General features: G+C 42.1%; 1 protein-coding gene across 10 annotated transcripts in view; it reads left to right on the top strand.

Moving 5' to 3' along the window:
* Ryr3 (ryanodine receptor 3) overlaps positions 1-15,287 on the top strand; it is a 598,743-nt gene that overhangs the window by 510,216 nt on the left and 73,240 nt on the right. For all 10 annotated transcript variants that reach the window (XM_045155998.1, XM_045155993.1, XM_045155990.1 and 7 more), the window contains one exon: positions 2,920-3,160. In XM_045155998.1, coding sequence (XP_045011933.1) covers positions 2,920-3,160 — 241 coding nt within the window. The remainder of the gene's footprint in view (positions 1-2,919; positions 3,161-15,287) is intronic.

The following is a 15,287-nucleotide window of genomic DNA, read 5'->3' as shown; positions in this document are numbered from 1 at the left end:
GTAGTTCAGTTGATAGAGTGCTTGCCTAGCATGTACAAAGCCCTGTATTCCATCTCCGTCACCACATAAGCCAGGCATGGTGGCCATGACTATAATCCCAGCAGTAGGTGGACACAGGAGAATCCAAAGTTCAGGGTCATCCTTGGCTACACAGGAGTTTGAGGCTAACTGGAGTTGCATGAAACTGTCTCAAAAATATACAAATGAAAAACAATAAACTGCAGAGACTTCTATGAGGCAACTATTCCTGCCTCTTGAATCTCCAGGAAGCCCTGCTTGAAAAGCTGCACTCCACCATGACAATCATTTCTTGGTTTGCTTTGGTGACTTAAGAAGACATTTTCTCTTACATTAATAATTGTCCATAATTTCCTGAAAAGTAGCCTGTCACACCTTGCACTCCCACGCTGCCATTTACATCTGAGCTACACTAAGTCCTTTCATGTCACTCAGCATCGGCAGCTTACTTAGGCCTTCTAAGACTCACTCAAAAGGAGACTAAAATAGCAGTCTTTGCTTGTTTGCTTGTTTGTTTTATTGTACGTTCTGTTTCTCTTTGACTCCTGGTATGCGCTAGGCTCTTAATGAATGGCACTAACCAATATTGCATTCCTGAATCAACCAAAAAAGGGCAAACTTGGAGACAGCTGTGTGGTCAAAAGACTGTGACTATTCAGCATCCTTGGTCAAACTAGAGTCTGGGGAAACAGACTCAGAGGCAAACCATCATGCTTGATGCACCTCCAGTTTAGATAGTGGTGCTCTCTTCTCACATGCATCCTCCTGGGCCGTGAAATGCCGTGGCCAGTCGATAAAGAACTGTTAGCCCAACACTAGGTAATGACCTTCCTGCACAAATGAGTAGACCAAGCAAGATTTTCAACCTTCTTTCTGTCTCAGAAATGAAATGAGATCAAAATGATGAACTGTTAGATAATTAGGCCTTTGTGAGAATAAATACATAGAGTATATATTTCCTTCTTACCTATCAGCCTTAAAGTATTTCTAACCATGGAACATTTTTGATGGGCTCTTTATAAATCTGAATTGAGGGAAGATAAAGGATCAAAGAACCTGTTTGCTGACCCCAAGAGTTGGAAAAAGACATGTTGCTGTGCAAAGCACCCTGAAGGAAAATGAACTTTGGCCTGTCATTCCATAGGCAAACAAACCTCACTTGGGCTGCTTAAGTTTTGGTGACTCAGCCGAGTTAATTTTAAATAGTGGCCCCAAGCTGGAGGTATTGCTTAGTGGTTAAGGTGCTTATTTGCAAAGCCAAAGGGTCCAGGTTCAATTCCCAAGGACCCATGTAAGCCAGATGCACAAGGTAACACATATGTCTAGAGTGTGTTTGTAGCAGCTGGAGGCCCTGGTATGCCTATTATCTCCCTCTCTCCCTCCCAAACAAATAAATAAATAAATAAATAGTGACCTCAAATCACCTGCAATAAGCATAGTAGGCTACACCTGAGTGACAGATTAAAAAGTCACGACTTCTCAATTAATCATCAGAGCTCCTTTACCTTCTCTTGATAAAACTATTTCCCTTTTATTTCTCAGAGCAAAACACAAGAAAAAGTAAGATTCCAAAGAAGAGGCCCTAGAGTATAGGCTTCTCCCAACTGAAATGCTCTAAGCCAAAGGAACATTAAAGTAGACATTCAAATGTCCGTTGTCAATTGTCCCAGATACACTAATTTCATTTCACTTTTTTCTTATATTTTACTCTGATTTTTGTGTGTATATTGTGTGTGTGTAAGTGTGTACATGTGTTTATGGGAGGGAGTACCAGCATGCACATTCCACGGTGCATGTGTGGAGGTCAGATGACAACTTTCAGATGCTAATCCTCACTTTCCACCTTGTTGGAGGCAGGGGTTCTCATTGTTCACCACAAACTTCTGATAGATTCTCCTGCCTCTGCTTACCACCTTCTCACTGTAGATGTGCTGGCGTTACAGATGCAGAAGCATAGAAGCATCCAGCCTTATGTGGGTTCTGTGAATACAAACTCGCACTTGCATGGCAAGTGCTTTATCCACAGATCTATCACCCCTGATCCCAGTTACTCCTAGTTCATAGTTGTGTAATTAATATTTAATTAAAGGGATTTAAGAAATGGGAAAAAACATGTAGGGTTCATCTTCCACTTACCAAAGTATAGCCCCACTGATTGCTTATTTAGTTTCTCCACTTCTTGTGATCCTCTGTTCATGGTTAGCTCATATTTACTTTGGTTGCCTCCTTGTGACTCAGAGAAGCCTCCAATGCTTGGGCTGAAAACTATGATTGGATTAGTGTTATTTTAGAAGATTTTTTATATGAAATAACCATAAATTATACATGTAATATAATGCCTATTATTTTTATACATAATAATTGTATATATTTATGGGTCAAATGTGACTTTCAGCACACGTACAACATATATAATGACAAGTAAGGGCAACTGGTGTTATTACCACCTAACAGAAAGTATGTATTTATGGCTTACGCTTGGCTCGGCATAGCACTGATCCTATGAACACAAGTCTTCCTTCAGGGACACAGAATTTAGCCAGTGGGCCAAAATAAACACAGACTATAAGAAGTTGCAACACTACCTGTTTAGGAAGAGCAGGAAATATGGTACAGGCCATGCATTCATAAGGAGTCAGGTAGCAGGGGTCCTGGGGCCTAGAGGGGTAGAAGAGTATAGGAACCATCTCCGGTAGCAGGCCTGGCTTCCTACCCTTCACTGTCTATTTATGAAAGGAAGGTCGGTACCAAGGGCTGAATAAGGAAGGGAAGAAGATGCAGGTGCCACTTTGAGCTGATGGATTTTCCTCAGTCTCAGCTCTCAGCATCACTTCAGTCATTGTCATTCATTGCCATAGCACATGGATCGAGGGAAAAGCCTTTTTTTCTTTCCCAATGCAGTGTATGCCCAGCCGATAATCAGCAAAGCCAGGCCTGACCTGTTGCGAAGTCACTTCATCCCGACCCTGGAGAAGCTAAAGAAGAAGGCAGTAAAAACGGTACAAGAGGAGGAACAGCTGCGAGCTGACGGCAAGGGGGACACCCAGGAAGCAGAGCTCCTCATCCTGGATGAGTTCGCAGTCCTATGCAGAGACCTGTATGCCTTCTATCCCATGCTGATCTGCTACGTAGACAACAACAGGTATGAAGCTGACCTTCGGAAACCTGCTTGCCCCACTCTGAGTCTCATTTGGGCAGTCAAATAACAAAGATGATGATGTGTTGAGTTACTGGTGTTACAGCTACCACTACCAGTCTCCCCACCTGTAGTCTTTAGTGTGAAACCTTTTGCAGTGCTTTCCTTGACCAATGATGTATGGATTCTGCCATGTATCCTCTTGGGCCACCGTGGACCAGAGGGAGCTGCGTGAATAAGGATTGCTATGACTCGTTTCTGCTCTTCACCTATTCACTCACACACTCATTCAGTGTTTGCTACTTGACAGCATGTCAGGCATTATTCTAGGCACTGAGGGAAAGGATAAGCTCTCTGGCCTAGCACCTTTCATTATGGGAGTAGTGGGGCATAGGTAATAAACAAAAAAAGAGTAAATCATGTGGAGAAGGTTAAAGAGAATTAGGAGAGTTAAGGTAGGATGGAGTGGCTATTCCTTAACTAGGGTGTTACTGAAACAGCAAGATATTTCAGCAAAGATCTGAAGAAGTGAGGTTGAGAACCATGAAGACCTGGGGCAAGGGCATTGCAGAAAAAAAGACTATGGGATGTAAGTCTTCTGGAAGCCACATTCTCAGGATGTTAAAGAGTTAACAGTGAGCCACATAGACAGAAGGCAGATTAGCTTTGCCAGGGGCTGGAGAGAGAGGGGAATGAGGAGTGATTGTTTCATAGAATTAGGGTCACTTCTGTGGAAGATGAGTATGTGGTTTCCCAGTACTGCGAATGTCCTAAGTTTTACTAATGGAAAGTTTCACATTATATTTTATCACAGTTTTAAAAAATAATTTATTTATTTATTTGAGAGAAAGAAAGAGTAAGAGAAGCAGAAAGAGAGAGAGAGAATGGGCATGTCAGCGCCTCCAGCCACTGCAGATGAATTCCAGGTACACACATCACCTGTTTCATCTGGCTTATGTGGGTATTGAGAATCAACCTGGGTCCTTAGGCTTCTCAGACAAGTGCCTTAACTGCTAACCCGTCACTCTAGCCCTACCACAGTTGTTTTTTGTTTTGTTTTGTTTTTTAATGAGCTAAAGCCAAAGTAATAGCAGTAATTGGCAGAAGATTCAAATTCTGGGTCTATTTTGAAGGCAGAGCTCTTGGGATTTCACATGAAGGGGGGGGGAGAGATGGAGGAGGGAAGGAGGAAAGAGAGATGGAAAGAGAGAGGGGGAGGAAAGAAAAATAGAGAGAGGGAGGGAGAGGGACAGAAAGAGAGACACAGGGAGATGGGTGTGTGTGTGTGTGTGTGTGTGTTTAAAAATGGCTCCAGGAGTTTGGGCCTGAGCAAGTAGAGGAATGGAGCTTTCTGTAGTCGAGGGGAGCAAGGTTGTGAGTATAGAGGTTTGGTTGGGTTTTGTGGCTTGATCTTGGTTTTTGATGGGCAGATCAACCACAGCAATGGGAAATCTGTGAGTGTAACACCAATAGAGATACATAAACATATACTTATATCTAGATAGACACAGGCAATATTTAGATGGGTGCCTATAGAAATTCTTTGCTGATTGCTTCAACTTTCTAGGTGAAACAGAAAGCAAAATCATCAGCTGGGAATGAAGATGGGGAAAGGTAGGAGGAAAGGGAAGGCATGAGGCAGTTGTCAGGGTCAGTGGAGGAGATACACCAGGAGAATGGAATGTGATTTTTCAGGCAGCATTAAAGGACCCACTTTGAGAGGCCTATCACCAGATGATATATTTTTCCACCGCCATTCAGTGGCCATGTATAGGATTAGAGTAGGAAAAGAGTTAGGTTTAACCAGAATTGAAGTTTCATAGTATGAAAAGAAAAAAGGGCTAGGGAGTTGAGGGTGTATAAGGAGGGTAATTACAAAGATTGGAAGTGACTTTTTTTCTTTTTATTGGTATGTGTTAATTATACATATTAATTGAGTATAACATGCAAACAGTGTGCACTGACAAATCCCACCTCCCTTTATCCAGCTTCCTCCTTCATATCCTTTCCACACTCTAGCCATTAGTTTTCTACATTAATGAACATAGAATTTAAGCTGTGTGATGAGGATAATGAGGGCATGGGAAGTAATGTCTATGGACAAGCAAAGAATTATAAGATGATTGGTTCCAGCCAGGTATGGTAGTACATCTGCAATCCCAACACTCAGAAGACTGAAAGAGGAGGAAGGAAAGTTTGAGGATAGCCTGAGCTATACAGTAAGAGCCTGTCTCAAAAACAACATCAACAACTGAAATGTTTTGGTCTCACTAAGGTCAAGGATTATTAGAGTGAGATTTAGTGAGATTCAATAAGTATCTATCACACAAGCATGAAGGCCTGAATTTAGATGCCTAACACCCATGTAAATGCTGTGTACGGAAGTGTGTGCTATAGTACCATCACTCAAGAGGTAGAGGCAGGATCCCTGGGCTTGCTGGCAAGCTTGTTTAGCTGAACCAGTGAGCTTCAGCTTCAGTGAAAGACCCTGTCTCAAAAAATAAGGTGGAGACAGATTGAGGAAGGTGTTCGACATTGACCTCGGCCTCCACATGCATGTGTATGCTCACACACATACCATCCCCCACACACATATTGATGTACACACATACATGTACACACAAAAGAGTGAAATACATGAATTGAAAATCATCAGGGTGGGGGAGGTTGCAGTTATTGTATGAAGTTTTGTAAAGGCAAGTGGATGGAATTATTCTCACAGAAGAAAACAGTGGACTAAAAATCCATGGTGTTGGAAAGACCTTGAACACATATATTGAAGTGACTGAGAACTAAGACTGGTGACATGTTGAGGAGAATATCAACAGATAATGAACAAGAATGACTGGGATGAATGGGAAATTGGCTGCAGCCTGACACAGAGAGATTGAAACTGAAAGACAGTTCATGGTGCATCTCTTTGTTCTAACAAGTATATGCTATTTAGAAAGGAGAGGTTGGAGAAACAGGAGCAACAACCAGACTTGCTGCCCACTCCCCTCAAGACATATTCCCCAACATCAGTGCTTCAGGCTGGCTACCCAGAATTCTCCTTCTCTCCCTACCCCTTGCATTCAAATCTTCCCCTATATCTATGCCCCTCTCCTTTTCAATCATCAGTCACTTAACTCGCGTTATGGTCACATGCTCTGTCTGAGCATGGATACATATTCTAGCACCTCATCAGCCCTGCTGTTTTGTAAAACTGTGAAGATTAAATAGCTCTAAGGTCATAATTAAGCAAGTTAATTCATGTAGTGCCAGAAATTGTCTGTATGGTCTGCCCTTTCCACAGTATGATCATTTGGAATATGAAATTTAATTGAGCTATTATGAATAATTAAAAAATTATTTGATAAACATAAAGGGTATTTTCAGGATAAGTACAGGAATTTTCAACGAACATTGGGATATGGCATTAAAGACCTTATTGTATCAGTTACTTTCTCTTCACTGTGACCAAATACCAGGCAAGAAGCAACTCAAAGGAGAAAGGATTTATTTTGTCTCACAGTTTTAGAAGATTCAGTCCATCTTGGCAGAGAAAGTATAGTATGAGAACTTAATTACACCCAGGTTGATGAGGTAGCCAAGAAGGGAGAATTTCATTGCTTCACTGCTTTTCTCCTTTTTCTCTTTATATTCAATCTGGAAGCCTACCTCAGGAGATAGTGCCACCCACAATCCATGTCTCCCCTTAGTTAATTCTCTCTTGAAATGCCCTTACATATATACCCAAAGGTGTGCCTCACTAGGTATTTCTGTTTTTAATATTTTTATTTTATTTATTTGTAAGCAGAGAGAGAGAGAGAATGGGCATTCCAAGGTCTCAGCCACTGAAAACATACTCCAGGTGCATGCACAACTTTGTGCATCTGCTTTTATGTGGGTACTGGGGATTCAAACCAGGGTCATTGGACTTTGTAGGCAAGTGTCTTAATGGCTAAGCAATCTCTCCTCCCATAGGCATTTTTTAATTCAATCAAATTACCAAGCAACCCAGGCATGGTGATTCATGACTTTAATCCCAACACTTGGGAGGCACATGTAGGAGGATCATTGTGAGTTCAAGGCCAGCCTGAGACTACATAGTAAGTTCCATGTCAGCCTGGGCTAAAGTGAAACCCTACCTCAAAAAGCAAAACAAAAAAACTGACAGTCATTTCAACCTTCACAATTATACCCTTGTCAACTTGACACAGCAACACATCACTTTAAACCATAAACCCTCTGCCTGTTGTTTCCCATGTAACCAAATAAATATCATTTTGCCACACTGGTTCTCCACTCCTCCAACACAAATGGGGTACCCCAATAATCTATATTAATCAATCTATATGAATTCAGGCACCACCAAGAGTTGATGCAGAACCCATAATGCAAAGACTTAGCCCCACAGAACTTCCCCAAACTGAAGCCACCAATAGGATTCCCAGGGTCTGTATGTAGTTGAATGGTAGTGACTTGTCTAGCCACACCTTTGCTGAGTGGAGTAAAGCTAGGTTGATACCACTTGGCTCTGGGTTAGAGTACTTTATTAAATTCAGAACAAACATAATCTAGGCTAACATGGAAAAATGAGTTTACTTACAGCACTGGCCAAAACTGAGAAAAGAGAAATTCTTAATCCATCTTAGGTCTTGTCCATAGCAGTGCTCCAATTTTTGGAAAACAGAATATAAAACCAGGAACTATACAAAAATGTAATTTTCCTAAAGGTCCAACTTACCAGAGCTTGGCGACAAGTCCTCTTCTCTCTCTCGGGGCTATTTTCACTCTTCACATGATATTTCCTATAGGTATCATAATTCCTAGGGCCTCAGTAGAACTCAAGGACAAATTTCACTGATGAGTACTGGTTTATTAAAAATAATACAGTTCAGCTGGGAGTGGTGGCACACACCTTTAATCCTAGCACTTGGGAGGCAGAGGTAGGAAGATCATCATGAGTTCGAGGCTACCCTGAGACTACATAGTGAATTCCAGGTCAGCCTGGGCTAGAGTGAGACCCTACCTCAAAAAAACATAAAATACAAAAAAGAAAGAAAGAAAGAAATAAAGAAAGCAGGCAAGCAAGCATGCATGCAAGCAATTTAGGAGCATCTAAATAGGAATGTGTGGGTTTAGGGAAGCACGGTCTTCCCCTGGTCACCTCAGAGGTATCTGGCTCCCAGCACATGGGTGTGCTCACCGATCTGAGTCTGTTTTTTCTGTTGTTTAGTCATCATAGCACTTGAATCTAGGACCTCATGCTAGGCAAGTGCTCTACCACTGCCCTGACCTTTAAGAGGTTTATATGTGAGCTTCATTATGTAGACATGATTAATATATCTTTGGCCACTGGTGATTGACTTTGAACATAATTTCTCTAGCTCTTCCCAAGAGATAGGAAATAATGCTGAAAATTCTAATCCTTTCATCTGATTCCAACAAGAACCAGAAAGTTCAGATCTTTCTGATGTTTAGCCCCCATACTGAATTTTTCTAGCCCTTCAACCAAGGCTCATCTCATTGACATAATTCTAGGTATGGTCATAGAGGGAGGGGGGTTGAAAAACAAAAGGCTCTGCTACTACTCAGGGCATCACTTTGTCAAGAGCAGAAACAAAGACTAATATATATTTTTACAAGTCCACACCTTTGTAAGGTTAAACACCTACAATGTAAATTGGGGAAAGCCAGAAGAGATGCAGGAATATTGATAAGAACATTACTGATTTTTGAATAGTATCCAATTCTGCCATGGGAATGAGATTCATCTGGCTGTGTCCATTTTAGCATTTATTTTATAAGATAAATTTATTTAAAATAATTTATTTGAGGTATATTTAGTGCTTCAAAGCAAACACCTTTCACAAAAATTCTCTACACACACATATATATACTCATGCATATACACAAATATATACATTAAGAATTGAATACTAGGCTGGAGAGATGACTTAGTAGTTAAGGTGTTTGACTGCAAAGGCAAAGGACCTCAGTTCAAATCCCTAGGACCCAGGTAATCCAGATGCACAAGGTGGCACATGCATCTGGAGTTTGTTTGCAGTGACTGGAGGCCCTGGCATGCCCATTCTCTCTCTCTATTTCTCAAATAAATGAATGAATAAACAAATATAAATAAATAAGTGATTTTTTTTTTTTTTTTTTTGGTTTTTCGAGGTAGGGTCTCACTGTGGTCCAGGCTGACCTGGAATAAACTCTGTAGTCTCAGGGTGGCCTTGAACTCATGGCGATCCTCCTACCTCTGCCTCCCGAGTGCTGGGATTAAAGGCGTGCGCCACCACGCCCGGCTTAAAATTTTTTATAAAAGAATTGAATACTGGGCTGGAGAGCTGGCTTAGCGGTTAAGCGCTTGCCTGTGAAGCCTAAGGACCCCGGTTTGAGGCTCGGTTCCCCAGGTCCCATGTTAGCCAGATGCACAAGGGGGCGCACGCGTCTGGAGTTCGTTTGCAGAGGCTGGAAGCCCTGGCGCGCCCATTCTGTCTCTCTCCCTCTGTCTTTCTCTCTGTGTCTGTCGCTCTCAAATAAATAAATAAATAATTTTAAAAAAAGAAGAATTGAATACTTACATAAGACTTGAATAATAGGAGAGGGCAATGATGACATCAAAATAGAAGAGAGACTAATTACAAAGGAGGAGGGATTCAGTGGTGGGGGGGATTTGGGAGAAGGAAAAGGGAGGGTGGTGGGAGGGGATTATGATCATGGTATATTGATGTATGGAGGTTGTCAATAGAAAGTTACTTTAAATTTTCTTTTAAAAAATGAATAGTGGGGCTGGAGAGATGGCTTAGCGGTTAAGCGCTTGCCTGTGAAGCCTAAGGACCCCGGTTCGAGGCTCGGTTCCCCAGGTCCCACGTTAGCCAGATGCACAAGGGGGCGCACGCGTCTGGAGTTCGTTTGCAGAGGCTGGAAGCCCTGGCGCGCCCATTCTCTCTCTCTCCCTCTACCTGTCTTTCTCTCTGTGTCTGTCACTCTCAGATAAATAAATAAATAAATGAAAAAAAAAATGAATAGTGGGCTGGAGAGATGGATTAGCAGTTAAGGCACATGCTTGCAAAGCCCAAGGAACCTGGTTTGATTCCCCAGGTCCCACATAAGCCAGATGCACATAGTGGCACATGCAGTGGCTAGAGGCCTTGGTGTGCCCATTCTCACTCTCTCTTGTTCCCTCTATCTGTAATAAATAAAAATAAATAAAATCTTTTAAAAAATGAATAGCATATTTCCTTTCCTTATATACAGGAAATTATACTTTGACAAAAGCAATCTTGCTTTGAGGTACCACTTTAGTCATTTCCAATAATTTAATTAGGTTAGCAATTTAAAGAAGAAATTCGTCAGAGTTTGAGGTGAAAAGAAAACTAAAAGTGGAGTAAGGTTGTTCCTAGAATAGCTCTTTAATTGTATTTGTCGCTATTGATGATCCAGATTGAAGACAGAGTGTGTCTATTTACATGTTGTTTGAGTTGCTAAAAATGGCAATGTCAGAGAGTCCTTGAGATCATCATTAATTCATTCATCTCTACTTTTCAGCCTGCACTTTCATGAGCACCACAGCCACATGAGCCCTGCTTAGAAATACTTCCTTCCAATGTGAGCTTCTCTTCCTGCAAGTCCCTTTGCAGTAGTGTAGGCTGAAAATATATTTATACATGTAAAGTATACATGTAAAGTACTGAAAATGTACTGATTCTTGCATACAGTGGTTCATGTATATAATTCCAGCCCTGGCAAGGCTGAGGCAAGAGGGTTGCCATGAGTTTTAGGTCAGTCTGGGAAATAGCTGAGACCCTGTTTCATAAAATAAATAACAACAACAATAACAAATGGTCCAGAACAACAAACTTGATTATTTTGGAGGAGTAGAGGTTAAGTTGCAAGGTAATGAGCCAGGGACTTAGTTTTGCTTCCCTTCCCAGTCATTTCCTTATCTTAAGGAGGCAGCTTTCAGCTGATACTGCCATTATGCCTCTTGCTCTCCTCATGTGCACATGAATTGGCTGGTGCAGGAGTTGGAGATCCAAAGGACTTAAGAAGAGAAGACAGTGCACTGAAAAGCAAAAGACATACCCAGCCTCGGGAGTCCTGTCCATGTTCTCGCTGTAGCTCTTGTGTCCTGACCCATGAGAGCCTTTTGTGGTCTCTGAGATGAAAACATGAGATGGAGAAGTCTCTCCCATTCTCTCAGGACCAACCTTGAAAAAACATATTTCCCTTGACCAATGTCTGTTTCCTGGGTTTTCAATTGAATGCCTGTGGTGAGGATTTTGATTTCTCTAACACTTTCTTCACCCAAAAGCACCAGCTGATTTGGGATGATGAAGTCAAGAAGTTAACAAGGATATTACAGCCACTTTGTTACCTCCTCCTGGATGAATAAACAGCCCTTCTTTTCTCCTAACCGAGGATTTCCACAGTTATAGGGAGAAATGGAGTACTTAAGATGGTAGAAGCAATCTCACTATGCATGAAGTCCCAACCTACTTTCAAACAGTCTTGATCTCAAACTTGTAGCTCTTACCCATAAGCTCTAACTTTGCTCTCTAGAGCCACAGAAAATTAATCTTTCATGTGGAAGCCTTAAAATATTGAAGAAACCCTATGTCCTTTTTTCCTCTGTTTTTCCTCACCATATTAAAACTCTGTACTTTCTCAAGCCTGTCAGGGCTTGAAGTATCTACTGAAATGACATTTCCATGGGCCACTGTTAAATCTGAAGCTTGCAGAATGTGCAGGAACCCCAGATGTGATGTGAGAAAGGAGGGCACATCAGTTCTCCATGTCCTCCTGCCTGGAGACAGAAGTCAAGCAGATTCCTCAAGTCTCTGTAAAGGAAGTTTGTGTGTGTGTGTGTGTGTGTGTGTGTGTGTGTGTGTGTTTTGCTCCTTTTTGAAAATTAAAACATTTGGAATAAAAAATGGATTTTGTAGCCTGGTGTGTGATGCATGCCTTTAATCCCAGCACTTGGGCAGCAGAGGTAGGAGGATCGCCATGAGTTCAAGGCCACCCTGAGAATACAGGGTGAATTCTAGATCAGCCTGTGCTAGAGTGAAACCCTACCTCAGGGGGTGGGGGGCAGGGGAGGATTTTGTAAGCCAGGTGTGGTGGCACATGTCTTTAATCCCAGCACTCAGGAGGCAAAGGCAGGAGGATCTCTATGAGTTTGAGGCTACCCCAAGACAACATTAGTCAGCCTGGGCTAGAGACAGACCCTACTTCAAAACAAACAACAACAACAACAGCAACAAGAAAAAGGACTTTGTACAGTATGACTTCTGGATTAATAAAACAAATCTCTCAAGCTGTTAGAGGAAATCCTGTGCGGTGACCGATGCAGACTGGCAAGCTGTGTCTCCGGAGCACACTGCATGGCTTGCAGGCAGCTCTGCGGGTCAGAGTCACTCCTGCCCCCACCCCACACACCCAAACAGCTGTTTAACCTTTATATAAGCCCTTGAGAAGGGTCTTGCCAGCTCTCTCAAACTTGACCTCCCAAGTCTTTGGAACCCCCTTCCTCCCCCAGGAAGGCAATGCTTCACTTCTGAGAAAATCATTACACAACACTAGTCAGATCCTGCCCCTCAGCGGTTGTTGACTCCCCTATAACCTTGGGGAGTGGCTTGTGACCTTGACTTTCTGAGTCTCCAGAGCCTCCCCCTCTCTTCAGGAGGGAATAGTTCAATTTAGAAGAATTTGCTATATAGCACTTGCTAAAACCCTGTGGCTGTACTTTCCCTTGGCAGATTAGGATATGACCTTTGCCTCTTTCCACCCAAGCTGTGGTACAAACACATAAAGCTCATTTAAACCAGAACACTAAAGAATACAATATCTGACAGTTACTGATAAAACTAGAAACTTAACCTGAAAAAGTACTCTAGGGAAAAAAATCAATGTGAAAGGAATCAAAGAACTTTATCAGTCCCAAGCCTCAAGCCTGAATTTACTATATTGGCTTAAACAGATGAGAAGTTGATATATTCCAAAGTTAGCCAATATAAGGTCAGTGTGATTACTCATCATAGACCTGTCTTTACATTTTTCCCATTGCTTTCCATCTCCAATGTTACTTTATGCTATAATATGCCAATTAGGGTTCCAGACATAAAATTTTCTTCCAATCAGAAGGTATAAGGCAACTTTCCAGAGCAAAGGCAGAGGACATCTTCGACTGTCTGGTCTCTCTAGAGAGCTTTACCAAAAGACACATTCTTCAACTCTCACTTTCATCTCATTGGTCAGAGCAGAGTTACTTGGCCATAGGCCAAGGGGGTGGAGCACTGGGAACTTTAGCAGGCCACAGTGACTCCCTGAACAAACAGGATCTTGTAGCTATGGGAGAAAAGGAGAATGAGTGCTGGGTACTTTTTATGGTTGAATTGGAAACAGGAGAGGTGATTTCATTGCCCAGCCATGAGCTCTCCAAGATGGACAGGAGGAACAGGCTTCCAGGGCTGTTCAGTAAAATTTCCAAGAATAAGTTTGAGTTGTCTGTTTTTGTTTTTGCGTGTACATGTATGTATGGTGTGCCTGTGTATTATGTGTGTTTGCATGTATGTGGACACACAAGTGCATGGTGGGAGAAGCTTGTTGTGTGGAGGCCAGAGTTTGGCATCAGGTGTCTTCTTTAGTCATTTTCCACATACTCCTTTGATGAACCTGGAACTCGCTGACTTGGCTACCCTAACTAAGCCAGCAAGCCCTGTAGATCCTCCTGTCTCTGCCTCTCCAGTGTTGGATGGCATTTTATGTGGGTGCTGAATATCCGAGCACAGGGCCTTATGTTTGTACAGCAAACACTTTACTGGCTGAGCCCTATCCTCAGCCCCAGAACTTGCTTTTGGTAGTTGCTATTCTGTTTTGGGATAAGAGATAACAAGCAGGTTTTTCAGATCATCTGTGAGACTCACTTGTTTCTTTATCATAAGAAAGTCAGTATACTGTTTATCATGAATATGCTATGTCAGAAACATAGACAAGTGTATTTGAATAATCCCATAATGCCATAATTTATTGAATAACAAAACATTCAGAAGGTATGACAGTATTTTTGGCAGCAATTTGCTAAGTAGTCCCACTTCTTAGTCCAAACTTAGTCATTGACTCTCAGAAATCACACAGTAAATATGTCTATATATACATAGGTTACAGAATGGCTACCAAAGGGTTTAAAAAGCTACAACTGAATTCAAAGAGCTAAGAGGCCTGGAAAGCTGTTAGGAACGCAAAGAAGCCTGGCTGGAGGATTGCTGTGGACGCTCTGCTGCCTCTGCCACATACAGTCAGGCTGCAAGATCAAAGTACAGCTGAGCTTCAACGCCACGAGCTGCAAGAGAAAGGTGTGGGAGCACATAGGCTATAGAAGCAAAGGGCAGGACCGAGTCCGTGTAGATGAACAGACAGCAGATCCAGGCACACAACAGTCGGGCACACAGCAATTCCAGTAGGCTGTATCAACAATGGGGACTTGGCTGAGATGAAGTCCCTGGAGTAACTGGGAGGTCTTTACCTATTGACCTGTTGACACCTACTTGGGGGAGGGGTGGGGTTCAAATGACAGGTCAGTGGGGCCATGGCTATTGTAGCATTAGTTGTTTTCTTCTTTACGGGGTCCAAACAAGGGATCTGCACCCATTCTTCACTCTGGTACATCTGGTAAGTTATCAGGTCTGGTTTTCCTAATATGATTTTGATGTGCACATGTGTTTTGATAGTCCCAATGTACTCTGATAAATTTATGGAGTGGCACTTTCTGCTTTTAGGAATAAGTTATTTATTAGTCTGTGCTGCATAAGTGGAGCCAGACAGATGGTGGTGTTTACACATCCGCCAAGGTACAGAGAGACGTCCTCCATCCTCAAAATGGGGTCACATGTCACTTGTAAAACAGTCTGTCATGGAAAAACAGCTTGAAAAACCACTGTTTTACATAATAATTTTGAGCCCATTCTAATGATGACTCTGGAGGGTGAGGGCTGATTGCCAGAAAAATCAACCACATGGTTGGATGTTTGGAACTGCAGATATACCCTCTGTAAGTAGGCTGGACACTAAGTTAATCACCAAAGGCAAGCAATCTAATGAATCATGCTTATGTAATGGAGCCTCCTTAGAAACTGTAAAC

This window comes from Jaculus jaculus, chromosome 8 (genome assembly GCF_020740685.1).
Source record: "Jaculus jaculus isolate mJacJac1 chromosome 8, mJacJac1.mat.Y.cur, whole genome shotgun sequence".
NCBI classification, from domain to species: Eukaryota; Metazoa; Chordata; class Mammalia; order Rodentia; family Dipodidae; genus Jaculus; species Jaculus jaculus.
Note: the sequence above shows the minus strand (reverse complement) of the source record. Positions and strands in the feature narration are given on the sequence as shown.